This window comes from Aplidium turbinatum, chromosome 2 (genome assembly GCF_918807975.1).
Source record: "Aplidium turbinatum chromosome 2, kaAplTurb1.1, whole genome shotgun sequence".
Lineage (NCBI taxonomy): Eukaryota > Metazoa > Chordata > Ascidiacea > Aplousobranchia > Polyclinidae > Aplidium > Aplidium turbinatum.
Window position 1 is genome coordinate 51,721,882 of NC_137473.1, and position 19,442 is coordinate 51,741,323.

Here is a 19,442-nt window from a genome sequence, read left to right on the forward strand (position 1 = left end):
TATTTTTGGTTGTGCTTTTATTTTCCTTTTTGTATAATGGGTCGATTGTCGTCGTTCGAAGAGGGGCTCCTCATCCAGACGTACGCAAAGAAACGGTGCAAAAAGCTCTTACAAATGCTGAGCCAGTGACCAATCAGTTATATTTGAATAAAAATGCCTTTGTCGAAAAAGCATCACCAAATAGTCAACTTAGACCGAAACAGGCCAGCAGCCCAACAGATGCTGTGATCATATTGACTGCGATGCGTTCAGGGTCCAGCATTCTAGGATCAATGTTTAATAGAAGAAGTAATGTGACATATTTGTATGAACCCCTGTTTCCATTTGGCGAACGACCTTGCTCTTTATTGTCAGAAAACAGAATCAAAGTGTTGCGTCATATTTCGCAATGCGAGTTTGAAAAAATTCCACCTCTATACGAAAAAGCATTTGCGTATTCCGGTCGAAATGATGTCATAGCCGGGTAAGTAATAAAACTGTCATCATTCCCATAAGTTCATAACGTTGCTCAGTTATTAACATATCTCTATTGTCTGAAAAACTTGGCATGATAAACCATCACAGTTAACTGACTATTTTTTTCATCCTTAAATGTAGCCTATTGTTGTTTTGTTTGTCTCGAAAACTCTATTCAGAGTTACTCAACTAATATTAACAAAAATCCAGTTTGACAAGTTGAATATTTTTAACGGTCCGGTGATTAAATTAGTTCACACACAACCACGAAAATTAATCAGTACCAGTACCGAACCATTTTTTTAGGTAAAATGCAGCTCGACGTGGATTGTTGACAAAATGATGGGGTCGAAGTGCCCCAGCTGTTAAATCACAGAGAAAATTGCTTCCTTCCAATGCAAATCTGTTTAAAGAGGCCTAATTTTTGTTGTTGTGTTACTCGGAGGAAAAATGTTGTTATTCAGTTGCTGTGCAACTGTAGCCTATGTTGTATAGTTTTCAAGACAACTTACATTACGTATTTTTATCGCAGATGTCAAAAGCATAACCTCTGCTTTACCACAAAAGCGATTAAAGTAAGCCAATTTTTGACACGTGACGCAGGTATTTGCGAGATACAAAATGGCCTTCAAGTGTGCCCAGAACCTCTTGATATGCCCGCACTGCAAACAAAGTCTGCTAAAACCAATGAAAGTGATTTATCTATGCAAACTGGAGTGGTTGGAACCCCTTCTTAAAGATCCTCACTACAACATCAAAGTTGTGCATCTGGTTAGAGACCCTTGTGCCACCGTAAAATCTAGAGCATATCCGCGCCTCTATTCAATTAACCTGAGGTAAGTAGGCGTACTAAAGCTTGCTATAGGTTGATCGTACAACCTAGGGTTTCTCAACCTTTTTGTTCTTGTTGGCATTTGTCAAATAGCAGCTCAACAGTCAACAGGAGTGAATCACACAAACCTTTTTAGTGTCTTTACGGCACACCAGCCAAAGTTATTTGATATGTTGGCCATCTTCGGAAAAACGAAGGGCGAACATCAGATTTGATATGTTGTGATGGTTCAAGTTTTTAAAAAAATGTTAACTCATTTACTTTTAGACAATCAGCTTCAAATTCAATTCAATTCAATTTATTTTTCTTTGTCAGAATGCAAAAGAAATGATATTGTGAGAAAGAAATACAGTAACAAAACTAACAAAAGGAAAAGGTGGCAAAACCTTAATGGTTTAAGACAGGGGTGTGCAACCTTTTTTACAGGAGGGCCAGATATAAACAACTGGGTGAAACCGCGGGCCGCATGTTTATTTGACATATGATTTCTAGTAGTTGCAGGCATAAAAAAGTAGTTTTTGTTATTCATATGGTATTATTAGGGGATCTCCTTGCAGAAATAATAAGTTAAGACGTATAAATTTCTGAAGAAAACTGCTATTTAAATCTATTGTCACACAGTCTTTAAACGAGTTCAGTGAGAAGTTTGCAGCTGGCTTCTTTTTCCCACGGATTTTTCCAAATTTACTTCAATGGAAGTGCTAGCAATAAAGCAAATTATTCGAAGTCCATTTTCCAAGTGTTCGTCTGTCAGAACCGATCGATAGGGAGATTTTATGACGCCCATTTTAGAAAAAATTGTTCGCACAAATACGTTGAGCTAAAAAGAGCCATTTTTGAAGCCATGAACTTTTTCAAATGTGGAAAGTCATCTTGGTTGAGATGTTTTCGGTAAAAATCGCCAAGATTCATTTCTAAATACTTTGCTTTCAAATCCGTTTTCTCTTGAAGATCAATCAGTTCAAGTTGGATATCACCTGGTGCTTTGTCAATGTCTGTGTTGAATGCCGAAGAGAATATACCAAACAAATGTTCATGAGATTTAAAGTCCTTGAAACGAGCCAAAAATTCATAGGCCTACAACAATTTTTCAAGTTGGTCTGCAAATTCAGTTTTCTTCTCAGGATGCATTCCATGGTCTCTCAAAGTTGGAAAGTGGAAAAGATTTCCTGTCTGTATGTGGCTTTCCAAAGTCGTAATTTGTTCATAAAGCCTTTTATGTGACCATACATCTCATTCGCATACTGTTTTTTTGCTGCAGTCTTGCATTGAGTTCATTCAATTGTCTTGTTTTGCCCTTTTCAATTGCCACTTTTTCAATTTTTTTTTCTTCCAATGCCTCTACTTTTTTACTTCTAATTTTAACAAATTTTCTATTTTGACTGGTTCAACAAATTTGGCAAGGAATGGGCCGCTAGGCTGAAGTTGTTCTGATCCAACTGCTTGTAGGCCTATAGGCTAGGCCTACATTAGGCAACTGCTAAATTTGACGCAAGCCGGCTCTACAAAAGGTCTAAAGCAAGAGATCAAATAAAAAGGCGACAAAGCTAGAGACAATGGCAGGGCTCCACCTCTGATCTTCTGACGTTCCAAATAAATAAATACAACGGATTAGCGGTGGCCGGTGGGAAATTTCTAAAATAGTTAACAGAAGGTGCGAAATTACAATAATCCACTCCACAATGAATTGTTCACATGTACCAGACTAAACTAAATTATAAACACGTTTCGCGGGCCGCACACAATTCAAAATTGGTACATCTTCGCGGGCCGCACAATTTTTCTTCGCGGGCCACATTTGGCCCGCGGGCCGCACGTTGCACACCCCTGGTTTAAGACGTGCATGAATGGATCTAATATTGCGGTATGCATCAATAAATATAGTTAAGCACGGCCACCAAACCTGATACTTTAAAATAAGTTGATGAATTAGTTAAGAATCAGTCGCCTCCTCGTTCCTGGAACAACTGGAGCGCCAATTCTTAAAGCAATGAGAACACGACTGAACCCAACAGCTTGTCTCTAACGTCAAATATGCCGACGACGTATTGTCTCAGTCACCGCTGCGAGATAAGTATCTGCGAATTAGATTTGAGGACTTTGCTTGGGATCCAATGGCAACTGCGCACAAAATCTATGATTTTGTTAATATCAATATGAACGAAGAAATAATAACGTGGATCAAAGATGCAACTTCGTCCCAAAACGATGCAAATCTTTCAAGTCGGTTCCCACAGTCAACCATACGTAATTCTAAAGCTGTGCTGTCCAAATGGAGAACACAGCTTACACTAGAGAACGTCTTGGAGATACAGAAGCAATGTCCAAAAGTTATAGAACAGCTCGGTTATACTTTGGATGACAACTTGAAAGACCTTAGAAATCTTTTTTCACTTTATTTTGAACCGCAAGTTTAGCTCTTTCAAATCCGAAAAGATTTGTTAAAAATTGACAGTAGGCTACGATAGCGAATAGCCTACTGCTAATACAGAATAATATGAAGCTAACCTAGATCGCAGGGTATCAACCAGCCACATGCAGATCTTATAGTATAGACAACTCAACTCAGTGTGCTTGAACTGACGAGATGCTGTTTGCTTCCAGTCTTTATGCTGTCATAGAAGCTGTCTGTTTATTGTGGCCAACATTCGAACGGTGTGGCGGATAGTGAACGGAGAGATACAGCATTCGAAATTAACTTTGATAAACTGACTTTTTCAGAAATTGCTTGCCATAACAAGATAATCATACTTATAACCAGTGTTGTACGCGTCATTGAAACATATTAACGGCGTCAGCGTCAGCGCGAATTGCCTAAAAACTTGACGGCGTAAAGTACTGCGTAAGCTCTTAAAGAAATTGACGGCGTCAGCGTCAGCGCTAATTTCTAGCGCTATTTTTTGCCAGCGTCTGATAAAACGGAAATATCTCAACCAAGTTTAGGCTAACAATAGCTATAAATAAAGAGCAGGTATTATGTTTTGAGACTGTATTGTAATTAGCTGCTTAGCTTATTAGTAGGGCCATTTTTATTTTGACCAAAAAAAACAAATTTTTGACTTTATTTTTATCAAATTTTGACTTTATTTTGACCTAACGAAATTGCTTATTTATAGAGGGCACAGTTCTTTCTTGAATTCATACCACTTACCAAAACATAATATTTTGTCGATTTCAGACCCAAACGTAATATTTTGTCGAAAAGTCAAGGTGTTTTATGGATTATAAAAAGTTTGTTGTGTTTTATAGCGATAGGAAAATCTCCACAAATCTAACTTTTGCTGAAGACAGAAGACGATTTAGCTTGCTTAGGCATTTTTGTATTACAGAATGTCAGTAGGCTATTCCTAAAATCAAAACTGTTGATCTTCGAAAAGACTATATTTGTGAAGAGGGAGTGTTTTATAAAAATTATTTAAATACATAACAATGAATAAACAATGGACAATTTGCGATAAAAGTTACTGCTGATCCGTGGTCATTGTGACATATTTCCTGCTTTTATGAGTTAATATGGTTTAATTGTATCGCAGTTCCTGATTTGCAATGCTTCCACGAGGATTTTGACAAAAATTACTCTCTAGAAACACAGAATTAAGTTTGTTAAAAGCCATAATTTGTCAAATTTCGACTTTATTATCAAGTTTGACTTTATTTTGACCTATAAACTTCTTAGAAACAGTCCCTTAGGTGCTGAAAACAATTTTATTCTTTGATTTGTGGATAAACGAGGTCCTTAAAAAATTTTGACTTTATTGACTTTTTCGGGCCCTGCTTATTAGTTATTTCCTTGCAGAAAAACAAGCATTTCAAAACGTTTGTCTGATAATCTGCTGTGTTTGGGACGCATATTGTCCTTTCCAAGTGAAAACATGCGTTCCACAGCAGCGCTGGTTGGTATTGGTGTGTTGTATTTCAAAAACAAGTTGAAAACGTTTAGTCTACTCGGAAAGGTATCATTGTTCCAAGCGTGCTGTGATAGTTTAGCATGTATAAATCTTTTAACGAGGTCCACTGCACCAATATCGCTCTTGTCAGGGGCATAGAGCTCTTGAAATAAAGTATCTTCAACGTCCGCGATACCATTCATGGATTTTTCGCTTTCTGTCTCTGATCCCTCGTTCTCAATACATGGATGATCACCATTTGGCGAACTTCTTCCGCGTGTATTCCAGGTAGCCATTCCAACCAACGCAAAAGCCGGTAATTCGGATGAGTCGCGTTGGCCAGAATACATTGTGAAACTCTTATTGTGTAACGAGATTTTCCATGAAAAAAAAATGACGCATAGCGCTTGACGCTTAAAATCGGCAAAATAGTTGACGGCGCTATCACTTCCGTCAACTGAAAAAATAAATTGACGGCGCTAGCCTCAGCGTCAACAAAAAGTTGACGCCGTCAAATGACGCCGTCAAATTGACGGTGTCAACGTACAACACTGCTTATAACCTTTTCAAAAGGACGTGTGTCGGGTGGCGTTTGTAATACAGATATTTATTATTTTTGAAATTGGTTTTAGAATTTTATTGTTTACGAATGTTTTTGTCATTGACTGTGTAGTGTGTAGTCTTTTTATTGCGCTTTTGTTACCCACTGCATGAGTTAAAAATAACTCTTTTACCTAGTTTCCAGTTTATCTTACTATGTATCACTAAACCAGTGCATTTTTGTAGTACGGTACAAACTTTTTGACCGTCTTGTTATGGTCTTATACAGTTTTTGGTAGAGAAGTTAATTTACTGAACCGTAAACCGAAAGCAACACTTTGAAAGGAGCGTTCTTTACATGGTTGAATACTCACAAAAACAGCGAGCTATTCCGATTCGCTAACCATAACGGTGTAGCCTCCGTGCTAGCTCTTACGGCCATTGCTATTTTTTTATTGGTTGAAAAAAACTCATCATTTGACAAGACTTGACCAAATACCGTTGTTAAAACTTTTCCTCCAATGACTACGCTTGTTATTCTAATCCTATAGTTTCATAAGCTATAATATTATTATTAATAATTTGGACTACGGTACGTTACTGGTTTTGGCCAAAGATAGTGTACCTTTATCCTTATGCTCAGATCAGGCAATGGCACCAGATGAAGAAATCTATGTGCTGCAAAGCGCATTTAATTGTTGCATATTTTATTAACAAAAATAATATTTTATTTTTTCAATTTCATTGGAAAGATGTATTTTTTACATTAGCCAATTATTTTTAAACTGTATAGGCTACTTCATTGCAAACATTTTATCAAACCTTTCCCCAGCAAATTAAATTCAAAAGCAGGGCTTCCCTTTTTGTTTGTATGTTATGTCAGAAGTTGGTATTCGCTTCAAAATTTCTCCAACTGTCCAATGTGCCTTTTGATTGAGCCTACATACACTCCTGGCGTAACTATATTGTTGCGTTGTAAGTAACAATAAATATAAAATATAGGCTAAGTAACAATCAATAATGAAATGTAAAATGTAAGTAACAATAATGAAATATATAGGTCAACAAAAGCAGTTTTTTTTCTTTTGGAATGTTACTTATTTTTCAATGCATGGTCCGGTTTGCGAGCCAATGTTGCAGAGGACAAACTTCATGTGATACACAAATGTGAAACCTTAAGTAATATGAATGACTGTATAACTTCGAGGGAAAAGCTTTTTTTACTCAAAGTTGTTATTATTAGCCAGATTATCGACATTAAAATAATCGGATTGCTTGACAAAGTAATTTAGCAATAACAAAATTAGCTGAAATTTCCTTTTCTTGACTGGGGCATAGTGCAGAACTGAAAGAGTCCGCGTAGCGTTCTGCGCTTGAATAATATTATTCAACTCAGTTGCTTTTGTTGTCACGCCTGATCAGTGATCACGTTCCAGAAAGGTAAACTTGTATAGATCAGTAACCGTTAGGTTAGTTAGAGTTTAGCTTGTGGGTAGATTTCATGATCCAGGCTACTGTATTTGCGATAGAAGTTTGTAAAAGAGTGAGGTTTTAGGACTGAAACCCGATCAAAAGCAGCGTTTTGATGATGAATGAAACTCATTAAAATTTATTTTTTAACTGAAAAATCGTTATCTTATTTTCGTTAACCTATAATTAAAATTCTTTGTGAGAACGGAAATGGATCGTTGCAGCAGCCTTAATTCGGTAGTGCTTTTATTTATGGATGAGCACTACCGTATGATTGTTAGAGGATAATTTGAGCCCAGTAGCCTACCGACGAAATTAAGTTCTAAATTAAGACACTTAAAAAATCTGCGCTAGGCTATATTCAAAGAATAACCGGGAGTTTCTTCAAATTCCCGGGTCCAAAAGTAAGCTACTCCATGCACCCCTCTGTCTACTGCAGGCTACCACCATATAATAAAACATCCTTATTAATATTTTTCAGCATATTGTAAAATAATGAAAATGACCATTAGAAGATATTTTCTCATATTAATTTCTGTGTTAGCATTTTTAATCATGTATTTAATTTGCAATTGGTTGTCGTTTTTACCAGCCGGAAGAAGTGTAAACTTAGTCAAGGAATATTCAGAATTGTTCGGTCAAAGACATTCTGAAAGATCAAGATTATTAACATCATTTGACCCAGTGAAGTCACGTACGGCTTTAATGACGAAACAGATGACAACCACCACAGTGTCGTCAATGCAACGTCATGACGAACATAAGAACGAAAGGTTGTTGAAAGATAAAGCAACAGCGGGAAAACCAAATGAACCAGCAGCCAACATTCCAAAACCCGCCAGCAGTAGAACTGATGCAGTTATTGTATTGACAATGATGAGATCAGGCTCAAGTATTATTGGATCGCTTTTCAACGAACGCAGTAACGTGACGTATTTGTATGAGCCTCTGTACCCATTTGGTGAGCGTCCGTGTGATGTCCTGCCGGACGACAGAGTTCAAGTACTGCGTCACATATCAAGATGTGAATTCGGCAAACTGCCAGCTTTGTACAGAAAGGCGTTTAATCGATCCAAGCGCCCGGATTTACATTCCAGGTAGGCTAAGTTTAAGTTGGGCTACACGCTTTCCATTTTTAATCATTAAAAGCGTAGCTTTGTAGGCTATGCATGCTCGTTGAAATGGGCTTGAAATCCATCAAAAGTAGGCTATATAACACAATTTCCTCTATTTTTCTAAAAGCTTTTAAAAAATGATTTACACTTATTAGGCTACCTAGTCTAAGACAATAGCTAATATTTGAGAAGGACAATAGCATTAGCCTGAACACTTTCAAGATGCACTGGGATAATTTCAACACCATGAAGTAAGATGTCATGGGTAAGCTTGCTACGAGCCCACTAAGTCCGTGTATAGCCAACTACAGCAATTCTCGTTTAACAATGCAGTAATTGTGTTATTTTCAACTTGTTTTACGTTTAAGCGCACTCCAAAAAGAACTGCAAAGTTTGTGTTTTGTGCCCCAGCAAACACATTTTGTATTTTACGGAATAAAAACTATGTTTTTGTAGGAGTAACAAGGTTTGGTGTAAAATTAAAGTTAAATTATTATAAATCGCTTTTGTTAATTCAAAATAATTGCAATGACTAATTTTTTGGCAAAGTTTGGCATTGCATAATGCATAGTTATCCCGTAAAAATTCACAAATCTGTCCAAAATGTCACTACTTGAGAAAATGCATTTAACCACGTGACCAAGTGGCTCTTGGATCCGCTACTGCTTGTGTTTCGTTTTTAAGTTCATAATCTAAAGTTATTGGCTCATCGTAACTTAAAGTTTAAAAAGTAACCTACTTTTCACGCAGACTGATTACCGTACTTTCGTTATTTTTTCAGGTGCAAAATCCACAATGTCTATTTCACTAGCAAATCTGAGAAAGTCAGTCACTTTTTATCTAGAGATGCTGGATTTTGTAGTGTTACAAAACAACACGAACAAATCTGCCCAGAACCACTCGATTCTGAGGCCCTCAACAAGCATTGTAAACAAAGTCTCTTGGTAGCCATGAAGGTCATCTACCTCTGCAAGCTTCAATGGCTTGTTCCTCTTCTGGAAGATCCAGATTACAACATCAAAGTTGTCCATCTTGTTCGAGATCCCCGTGCTACTCTAAATTCAAGAGGAGGTGCGTTACCTAAAAAGACAGTGGATTGGGCGAGGTAAGTTATGGCTGTAGGCAAACAGTCATGAACTAACTGCAGCATAGCAGGTGCACCTTTCCCAATAAAATTATGGTAGCCTATTTGATAGTTTTTGCTTTACCTTTACTAGCTTTTTAGTAGCGATTTTTACTTTTCCCCTTTTTTTGGTTGTGTGTTTTTTTGTTTATTTTCCTATGACGTTCTTTGATTTTATTTCTACGCTGTGATTTTTTTATCTTCTGCTTAATTTTTAAAAGGCCGTGAATCATCAAAACATTTCAAAAGGTCCGCCAAGCAAAAATTTTGAGAACCGCTTGATTAGACCGACTAATTCACGCAGTATGGCATCATAAAATATGATCATCATCATTTAGAGTCGTGGAAAGTCGAACAAACAGTGTTAGGTACCATGCAGTAGCCTACTTATCAAAAAATCTGAAGATGAGGTAAAATTTCTGCAAAGTGGAAATTTTCGAAACAAAAATTGCTTTTCAAAATGCTTTGCTTAAACCTTGCATAGGCTTTGAGTAAGGTCCTCTCGATGTTCTTTTTTAGATTTTACCTGGAGGTTGTTTCTCCAATCACATTTAAAATAGATCTACTGTATTATAACGTTTGTTAAGGGTTGGAAGTCGTTAGTCAAAAAGCAATGACTATTTCACTATTCGATAGTGCCCAAATAAGCAATGACTTTTCGCTATCGATACTTAAAAAAAGCAATGAATTGCCGCAAAATTTTCCTTAATCCTTTAAAGTTCGAAAACCGCAAGTAAAGGGACTAGGTTGGATAGTAATTCGACAACTAAATCTTGTAAATTCTTTTTGACGACGAAGTAAGTGAACAACAAAAAATGATTTTCTAAATATTGATTAGTGAAAAACGAATAATGATTTCGTTGCTTGCATAAAAAAGCAGTGAATAACGCGCATTCGATATTTATTTTTAAAAGGAACGGGTATAAGCATTCGATACTCAGAAAGCAACGAATAACGCTATCGAATAGTGACAACTAGTCCTTACTTCCAACCCTGCGTTTGTTTAATATTTCAAGAATCTAATGCAGCTGTAAATTTGCAGGCGAGGCGCCAACTTGATATGCGAACAGCTTATTCCAAACGTCAATTTTGCTGATGATATTCTATGCAAGTCAAACGTGAGAGACAAATATTTTCGTGTGAGATACGAAGATTTCGCATCAGATCCAATGGGAATTTCTGAAAAGATTTACAATTTTGTTGGAATTAATATGAACACTCATATTAGACAATGGCTTGAGAGTGCTACTTCACAAAGTAATAATCCAAATTTAAGAAGTAGAGCTGAGCAGGGTTTAAAAAGAAATCCTACCTCTTCGTTATTAGCTTGGAGAAAAGAGCTTTCTTGGGAAGTCGTCCAAGCAGTTCAAGAAAGATGTTCAGAAGCTTTACAAAAACTTGGGTACAAAAATTTTAAGAACATAAACGAACTCAAAAATCTAAGCCAGTCTTATCAAACATAGGCTACTTTTAGAATTGGCAACTTGAAATAAAATCCTGATATGTTTTTGCATTACAAGATCCATAGCAGTTATCTTGCGTTGCTCTCAACTCTTCACTTGAAAACAGTTCTAGTACTGTTCGAAACAAGTACCGCAGAGTAACCTAGGCCTATGCTACTTCTAAGTACTTAAATTCAGGACTGTGGAGTCGGAGTCAGAAAAATTTTGGCGTGTCCGAAGTTGGAGTCGTTAGAAAAAAGGCCGATTTTGACTTAATATAAAACAATACACAAGAAAACTTTTGCAATATTTTTCAAATATTGTTTCTTGTTCTCCGTCTTAAGCTCTACAACTTCATCAGAAAATGAAAGTATTTGTTCCTGTTAGTATTTAAGAAGTCGCTGTTTCAATTTCGATCACAACGTAAAGTGAAAAGAAATTTTTAAAAAATGCAACATGGACAAAAACTATAGAATCTGACAACACTGAAGCAAGAGTCGGCCAGTAATAAAACCCAGAAGCAGGCGTCGTACATTTTTCGCCAGACTCCACAGCCCTGCTTAAATGAATCAACAAACTTAGATAAAAATTTAATGTTGTATTCTAGTATAACACTGCAACGTTTTACTACATTTTTCGCTAAAGATAAAGACCAATTTCTCACTTGTTTATTGCAACAAAACGGTGCTTCATTGAGAAGGGCGGAAACAAAACCGAATTTGGATGATGATATCAAGTTTTAAGTATTGTATGAATCCCTTAGTCTGACATTCAATTTATGGTGAGCAACATGATTAAATAGCCTACATCTTGAAAATATTAATATTACTAATTTAATATAACCATGTCTTACAGAAATACATGCATACCGCTTTAACAAACACACATTTTTTCTTTGCATTTGTGCCAATATTTCAGTTACAGTCTAATGCAGTTTTTGTCGATTTGTAATTGATGGTACAACTAGAAGTAACAATGTGTCATAGCAGATATAACCATCGGTCTTCTGAACATTTTAAGCTCAAAACCAACTTTCTAGCATACGGTACCCAGTTTTCAAGTCACCAGAGTTTTGTAAATATTGAAGAGGTCACATGACCTTTCCGGGCATTTTGTCACCTGGGTGCATGTGGCAGATGGTCAAATTTACTTTAAAAGTTGTTTTTACACATTAACGTCACTTTTAAAAAATCTCCTTTTTTTGTATATAAAAAAAAGGTTTTCACTCCACCCTGTTGTTCAGGTCTAAAATAAAATAACAACAACAGATAAAGTCATGTCAAAAGTGAAATAGGCTAGTAGGCTAATCAATAACAATCTGTGCTGCTTTCTTGCTTCTGTAGTGCTTGTTGATTTTACAACCATATCGTATTCTTTGTATTTTCCTTCTTTGTTGTTTCATTTTATTTTTGGAATAACGTAATGTTTGTTTTTGTAGGCCTATAGACGTGAGAGATCGTCGTCTGCATTCTCTCATTCAAACAGATACCCAGACAGCAAATCAGTCATCTTTTACATTGATTTGTTGTCTGGGTATCTGTTTGAATGAGAGAATGCAGACGACGATCTCTTCTTCTTCTTACGTCTCCCCAGAGAATCGTATGTTCTCACCCACAAAATTGCCATTTAGCAAATACCAAAACCAAAGGAAATATTCATTTTCCTGGTATTGCCATATTCAGAAGCCTTATATAAACAGCTACTCGCTTGCCTAAAATTATTAAAACTTACTAACTTGCTTGTGTGTAATTTGGTGAAATTTAGAATACTCTTTGGTGACAAACAGCGTTCAACATCTGGCAACACTGTTGATAAACTTGATTGCTGTTAGTTAGAACTTAGAAGTCTTTTAGTGCAGTCATCACAATTCACAAGGCATTTGAATCTCATAGTTTTTTGGATTTTTTTTCCAGGAAAACTATGAACCTAGACTACGATAGTTTTATGGTAGCTAGCAGGTTCTACTGTGGAAATTTAATCTCAAAGGTTTTGTTTTGCAGTAAATTATTAATAAATATACATTTTAGTATTTGGATAACTAAACATGTCCACACCACGTCGTTGAGCTTGTGAAAATGGTCCTGACGTTTTCTGTTATATTTGTAGTCGCTTCACGAGGACAAAAGACACGAAATACATCTCCATTCATAAAAATGCTTACTTCAGTGTAAAACTGGGGGACCAAGACAAGTAATGTTCAGATTCTCAAAATTCCGTCAGTCTAAAAAAAAGCTAATAGCCTATTGTCATTAAGTTATGTTTAAAGTATTTATTTTTTTCCTTTGTCCTTAATATAGGCTATGCCACATCCATCGTTTAGTACGGTACCTGCTGTTCTGTCCACAGCTTCACTTTTATTTATGCCTTTCAGTTGTGCAGTAAGTTACAAAAAAATTAAAATCATGTTTTCTGAAAAATGTGACCCGGTACGGCAAAACCGATGACAGTTTTGAAATTAGCACTCTCCAATTAGTTAGAAAGCATGGTTTTCATTCTTGTTCGTGAATCTTGCATTACATTTTGTAGATCTGTGTAATTGACCCTATCCGAGTATCCGATGAAAGTCTTATCTCTGACTCACATAGCCGTACGAGACCAAAGCATTTTGGGGGGGCAGAAAGTAAATTTGCCCAAATGTGCACGCTTTTATAGAAATTGCCCAAATATAATGTATGCGGTGTATGATAACTATCCCTGATGATAACAGTGAAAAAGTAACATAACAAGATCACCAGCAGTGGCGTAGCCAGTAATTTTGAAAGGGCGGGGGTTGAGGGCGTGTTTCGCTTATGACGACACCCAGCAGTGGGAGGGTCTGGGGGGCCTCCCCCAGAAAATTTTGAAAAATTACTTTGAATTTAGTGCATTCTGAGAGCATTTTCAACAAAAATGTGGTTATGAATATTCCTGTAAAATGATGCTGTCCGGTGGCATAGCAAAAGGATAAGATCATGTTTTCTTCGGTATTTTTCAGAAATAAAGCTACAATTCTCCATGTTTTCTTGTTGCTAATTCCTGGCTGAGATATTTGAATGCTTGGTAATGGCAAAACTCGCTCTTTGCAATACCCAAAGCTCGCTGCAAAGTGGAAATTTTCGAAACAAAAATTGCTTTTCAAAATGCTTTGCTTAAACCTTGCATAGGCTTTGAGTAAGGTCCTCTCGATGTTCTTTTTTAGATTTTACCTGGAGGTTGTTTCTCCAATCACATTTAAAATAGATCTACTGTATTATAACGTTTGTTAAGGGTTGGAAGTCGTTAGTCAAAAAGCAATGACTATTTCACTATTCGATAGTGCCCAAATAAGCAATGACTTTTCGCTATCGATACTTAAAAAAAGCAATGAATTGCCGCAAAATTTTCCTTAATCCTTTAAAGTTCGAAAACCGCAAGTAAAGGGACTAGGTTGGATAGTAATTCGACAACTAAATCTTGTAAATTCTTTTTGACGACGAAGTAAGTGAACAACAAAAAATGATTTTCTAAATATTGATTAGTGAAAAACGAATAATGATTTCGTTGCTTGCATAAAAAAGCAGTGAATAACGCGCATTCGATATTTATTTTTAAAAGGAACGGGTATAAGCATTCGATACTCAGAAAGCAACGAATAACGCTATCGAATAGTGACAACTAGTCCTTACTTCCAACCCTGCGTTTGTTTAATATTTCAAGAATCTAATGCAGCTGTAAATTTGCAGGCGAGGCGCCAACTTGATATGCGAACAGCTTATTCCAAACGTCAATTTTGCTGATGATATTCTATGCAAGTCAAACGTGAGAGACAAATATTTTCGTGTGAGATACGAAGATTTCGCATCAGATCCAATGGGAATTTCTGAAAAGATTTACAATTTTGTTGGAATTAATATGAACACTCATATTAGACAATGGCTTGAGAGTGCTACTTCACAAAGTAATAATCCAAATTTAAGAAGTAGAGCTGAGCAGGGTTTAAAAAGAAATCCTACCTCTTCGTTATTAGCTTGGAGAAAAGAGCTTTCTTGGGAAGTCGTCCAAGCAGTTCAAGAAAGATGTTCAGAAGCTTTACAAAAACTTGGGTACAAAAATTTTAAGAACATAAACGAACTCAAAAATCTAAGCCAGTCTTATCAAACATAGGCTACTTTTAGAATTGGCAACTTGAAATAAAATCCTGATATGTTTTTGCATTACAAGATCCATAGCAGTTATCTTGCGTTGCTCTCAACTCTTCACTTGAAAACAGTTCTAGTACTGTTCGAAACAAGTACCGCAGAGTAACCTAGGCCTATGCTACTTCTAAGTACTTAAATTCAGGACTGTGGAGTCGGAGTCAGAAAAATTTTGGCGTGTCCGAAGTTGGAGTCGTTAGAAAAAAGGCCGATTTTGACTTAATATAAAACAATACACAAGAAAACTTTTGCAATATTTTTCAAATATTGTTTCTTGTTCTCCGTCTTAAGCTCTACAACTTCATCAGAAAATGAAAGTATTTGTTCCTGTTAGTATTTAAGAAGTCGCTGTTTCAATTTCGATCACAACGTAAAGTGAAAAGAAATTTTTAAAAAATGCAACATGGACAAAAACTATAGAATCTGACAACACTGAAGCAAGAGTCGGCCAGTAATAAAACCCAGAAGCAGGCGTCGTACATTTTTCGCCAGACTCCACAGCCCTGCTTAAATGAATCAACAAACTTAGATAAAAATTTAATGTTGTATTCTAGTATAACACTGCAACGTTTTACTACATTTTTCGCTAAAGATAAAGACCAATTTCTCACTTGTTTATTGCAACAAAACGGTGCTTCATTGAGAAGGGCGGAAACAAAACCGAATTTGGATGATGATATCAAGTTTTAAGTATTGTATGAATCCCTTAGTCTGACATTCAATTTATGGTGAGCAACATGATTAAATAGCCTACATCTTGAAAATATTAATATTACTAATTTAATATAACCATGTCTTACAGAAATACATGCATACCGCTTTAACAAACACACATTTTTTCTTTGCATTTGTGCCAATATTTCAGTTACAGTCTAATGCAGTTTTTGTCGATTTGTAATTGATGGTACAACTAGAAGTAACAATGTGTCATAGCAGATATAACCATCGGTCTTCTGAACATTTTAAGCTCAAAACCAACTTTCTAGCATACGGTACCCAGTTTTCAAGTCACCAGAGTTTTGTAAATATTGAAGAGGTCACATGACCTTTCCGGGCATTTTGTCACCTGGGTGCATGTGGCAGATGGTCAAATTTACTTTAAAAGTTGTTTTTACACATTAACGTCACTTTTAAAAAATCTCCTTTTTTTGTATATAAAAAAAAGGTTTTCACTCCACCCTGTTGTTCAGGTCTAAAATAAAATAACAACAACAGATAAAGTCATGTCAAAAGTGAAATAGGCTAGTAGGCTAATCAATAACAATCTGTGCTGCTTTCTTGCTTCTGTAGTGCTTGTTGATTTTACAACCATATCGTATTCTTTGTATTTTCCTTCTTTGTTGTTTCATTTTATTTTTGGAATAACGTAATGTTTGTTTTTGTAGGCCTATAGACGTGAGAGATCGTCGTCTGCATTCTCTCATTCAAACAGATACCCAGACAGCAAATCAGTCATCTTTTACATTGATTTGTTGTCTGGGTATCTGTTTGAATGAGAGAATGCAGACGACGATCTCTTCTTCTTCTTACGTCTCCCCAGAGAATCGTATGTTCTCACCCACAAAATTGCCATTTAGCAAATACCAAAACCAAAGGAAATATTCATTTTCCTGGTATTGCCATATTCAGAAGCCTTATATAAACAGCTACTCGCTTGCCTAAAATTATTAAAACTTACTAACTTGCTTGTGTGTAATTTGGTGAAATTTAGAATACTCTTTGGTGACAAACAGCGTTCAACATCTGGCAACACTGTTGATAAACTTGATTGCTGTTAGTTAGAACTTAGAAGTCTTTTAGTGCAGTCATCACAATTCACAAGGCATTTGAATCTCATAGTTTTTTGGATTTTTTTTCCAGGAAAACTATGAACCTAGACTACGATAGTTTTATGGTAGCTAGCAGGTTCTACTGTGGAAATTTAATCTCAAAGGTTTTGTTTTGCAGTAAATTATTAATAAATATACATTTTAGTATTTGGATAACTAAACATGTCCACACCACGTCGTTGAGCTTGTGAAAATGGTCCTGACGTTTTCTGTTATATTTGTAGTCGCTTCACGAGGACAAAAGACACGAAATACATCTCCATTCATAAAAATGCTTACTTCAGTGTAAAACTGGGGGACCAAGACAAGTAATGTTCAGATTCTCAAAATTCCGTCAGTCTAAAAAAAAGCTAATAGCCTATTGTCATTAAGTTATGTTTAAAGTATTTATTTTTTTCCTTTGTCCTTAATATAGGCTATGCCACATCCATCGTTTAGTACGGTACCTGCTGTTCTGTCCACAGCTTCACTTTTATTTATGCCTTTCAGTTGTGCAGTAAGTTACAAAAAAATTAAAATCATGTTTTCTGAAAAATGTGACCCGGTACGGCAAAACCGATGACAGTTTTGAAATTAGCACTCTCCAATTAGTTAGAAAGCATGGTTTTCATTCTTGTTCGTGAATCTTGCATTACATTTTGTAGATCTGTGTAATTGACCCTATCCGAGTATCCGATGAAAGTCTTATCTCTGACTCACATAGCCGTACGAGACCAAAGCATTTTGGGGGGGCAGAAAGTAAATTTGCCCAAATGTGCACGCTTTTATAGAAATTGCCCAAATATAATGTATGCGGTGTATGATAACTATCCCTGATGATAACAGTGAAAAAGTAACATAACAAGATCACCAGCAGTGGCGTAGCCAGTAATTTTGAAAGGGCGGGGGTTGAGGGCGTGTTTCGCTTATGACGACACCCAGCAGTGGGAGGGTCTGGGGGGCCTCCCCCAGAAAATTTTGAAAAATTACTTTGAATTTAGTGCATTCTGAGAGCATTTTCAACAAAAATGTGGTTATGAATATTCCTGTAAAATGATGCTGTCCGGTGGCATAGCAAAAGGATAAGATCATGTTTTCTTCGGTATTTTTCAGAAATAAAGCTACAATTCTCCATGTTTTCTTGTTGCTAATTCCTGGCTGAGATATTTGAATGCTTGGTAATGGCAAAACTCGCTCTTTGCAATACTTTGTAAAAGTACCGGTAGGCTATTCACCAGATTTATATAAATTCATATTTTGTAGTTGCCCAAATCAAGATGATGCATTTATGGATATAATGAAAAAAATTAAAGACTTTGTACATTTTGATGCTGAGGCAACTGCATCATGCCAATTTGGGCAGTTTTATAAATAGACTATGATCAGATAATTTCATATTTTTTGTTGCCTTAATCTAAACGATACAGTTATGTAAATGGGAAAAATTAATGAATTTGTTCATTTTGGGTAAACTGCCTCACGCTAATTTGGGCAGTTGCATAAACAGACAGACTAATCAGTTTCATCAAATAATTTCATGTTTTTAGCTGCCCAAATCAACACGATGCATTTGTGAAAATTAATAAAATTAGCTATATAGCAAATTTTGTGTTTTGATTTGGGCAGTTTCACAAAAGTATTAGAGACATATTTTGGTGGCTGCCCAAATTGGCATGATGCAGTTGGTTAAATGCATTTCATACTATAGTTTGATCACCATGCAATACAATACATCAGTACGGGTGTGCCAAATGAAAATTTTGCGGCACATTTCTTGTGCAAATAAGAGGCTGTACTTAGTTTGATAGGTAAAAGATATTAATTAATAGTTTTTCTTAATTCATGCAATTTTGTAGCTTTTTATATAGCAATTTTTGCCCTAATAATTTTAAGATTTTGCCCGGATTCGCGACGTTTTGAAACAACAGGGGGGGCGGCTGCCCCCCCCTGCCCCCCTGGCTCGTACGGCTATGCTGACTCACGAAAGTCTTAGAGATTCTAAGGACTGCTCTCCATTCAGCGGCACCTAAGGGATAGAATAATTCCTCGGCAACAAGACTTCAAGAATCGGAAACTTCGCTCTGTCAATCTCGGTAACCGGTCCTGCGTCAAGACAAGAGCCTCTACATGTTTGCGAAACTACCAAGTAAAACCTATCAAGGCTTTGTCAGTCCGAGGATAAAGATTCAAAACCAACCAATCAACTGTGTAGGCCTATTGAATTTCAGTTGTGTTCATTGGCTTTTCAAATTTTTTAAAAGTAGGCTACCGGTACATTTTGAAAGTTCTATTGCTGAAATGAAACAAATTTCGTTTAACATTTCAGTGAATAGGTAGCCTATTGTAACCTACTGTATAGTGAACAGTGTTGTCGTCGAAGGAGATGCGTTGTTCAAACGCACACTCCGAGAAGCCGAACCAGCGTTGCTTGATCTTAAGTACAGTACAGGGCGTGTAATCACTGAGGTGACGAGGCGGATTTTCAGCCGGTTTACTAAAAAATATTGAGACGGCATCGCTTGCCTTTGTAAAAGGTTGCTTGAACTTTTTTACCTGTTGTTTCAATTTTTTAAATGAAACATGCCATTTTCAAAATACCACAAACACAATGTTTT

General features: G+C 36.3%; 2 protein-coding genes across 4 annotated transcripts; both read left to right on the forward strand.

The window, feature by feature from the left end:
- Positions 1 to 36: 36 nt before the first annotated feature.
- LOC145764396 (carbohydrate sulfotransferase 1-like) lies at positions 37 to 3,705 on the forward strand. The gene is made up of 4 exons (XM_082576011.1): positions 37 to 95; positions 194 to 349; positions 1,128 to 1,292; positions 3,378 to 3,705. Exons 1-4 carry the CDS (start codon positions 37 to 39, stop codon positions 3,703 to 3,705), a joined length of 708 nt encoding a protein of 235 aa, XP_082432137.1.
- Positions 3,706 to 7,737: 4,032 nt separating this feature from the next.
- Positions 7,738 to 14,816, forward strand: LOC145765066 (carbohydrate sulfotransferase 1-like). 3 transcript variants are annotated; one of them, XR_014288542.1, is made up of 4 exons: positions 7,738 to 8,282; positions 9,082 to 9,405; positions 10,466 to 11,646; positions 14,567 to 14,816. XR_014288542.1 is itself a non-coding variant. In XM_082576805.1 (3 exons), exons 1-3 carry the CDS (start codon positions 7,741 to 7,743, stop codon positions 10,884 to 10,886), a joined length of 1,287 nt encoding a protein of 428 aa, XP_082432931.1. In that variant the 5' UTR covers positions 7,738 to 7,740; the 3' UTR covers positions 10,887 to 13,626. The 3 variants fall into 3 exon arrangements, 1 of the variants encoding a protein (XP_082432931.1); XR_014288541.1 differs by lacking the exon at positions 14,567 to 14,816 and adding an exon at positions 12,893 to 13,626; XM_082576805.1 differs by lacking the exon at positions 14,567 to 14,816 and having other exon boundaries at positions 10,466 to 13,626.
- Positions 14,817 to 19,442: the final 4,626 nt, after the last annotated feature.

Coding starts and splice junctions, on each gene's coding strand:
- LOC145764396 (XM_082576011.1), top strand. CDS start 37: ATGGGTCGATTGTCGTCGTTCGAAGAGGGGCTCCTCATCCAGACGTAC. Junction 350..1,127: donor GAACGACCTTGCTCTTTATT/GTCAGAAAACAG, acceptor GCACTGCAAACA/AAGTCTGCTAAAACCAATGA. Junction 1,293..3,377: donor CTCTATTCAATTAACCTGAG/GTAAGTAGGCGT, acceptor TCTGCGAATTAG/ATTTGAGGACTTTGCTTGGG.
- LOC145765066 (XM_082576805.1), top strand. CDS start 7,741: ATGTATTTAATTTGCAATTGGTTGTCGTTTTTACCAGCCGGAAGAAGT. Junction 8,283..9,081: donor CGCCCGGATTTACATTCCAG/GTAGGCTAAGTT, acceptor TTATTTTTTCAG/GTGCAAAATCCACAATGTCT. Junction 9,406..10,465: donor AAGACAGTGGATTGGGCGAG/GTAAGTTATGGC, acceptor GTAAATTTGCAG/GCGAGGCGCCAACTTGATAT.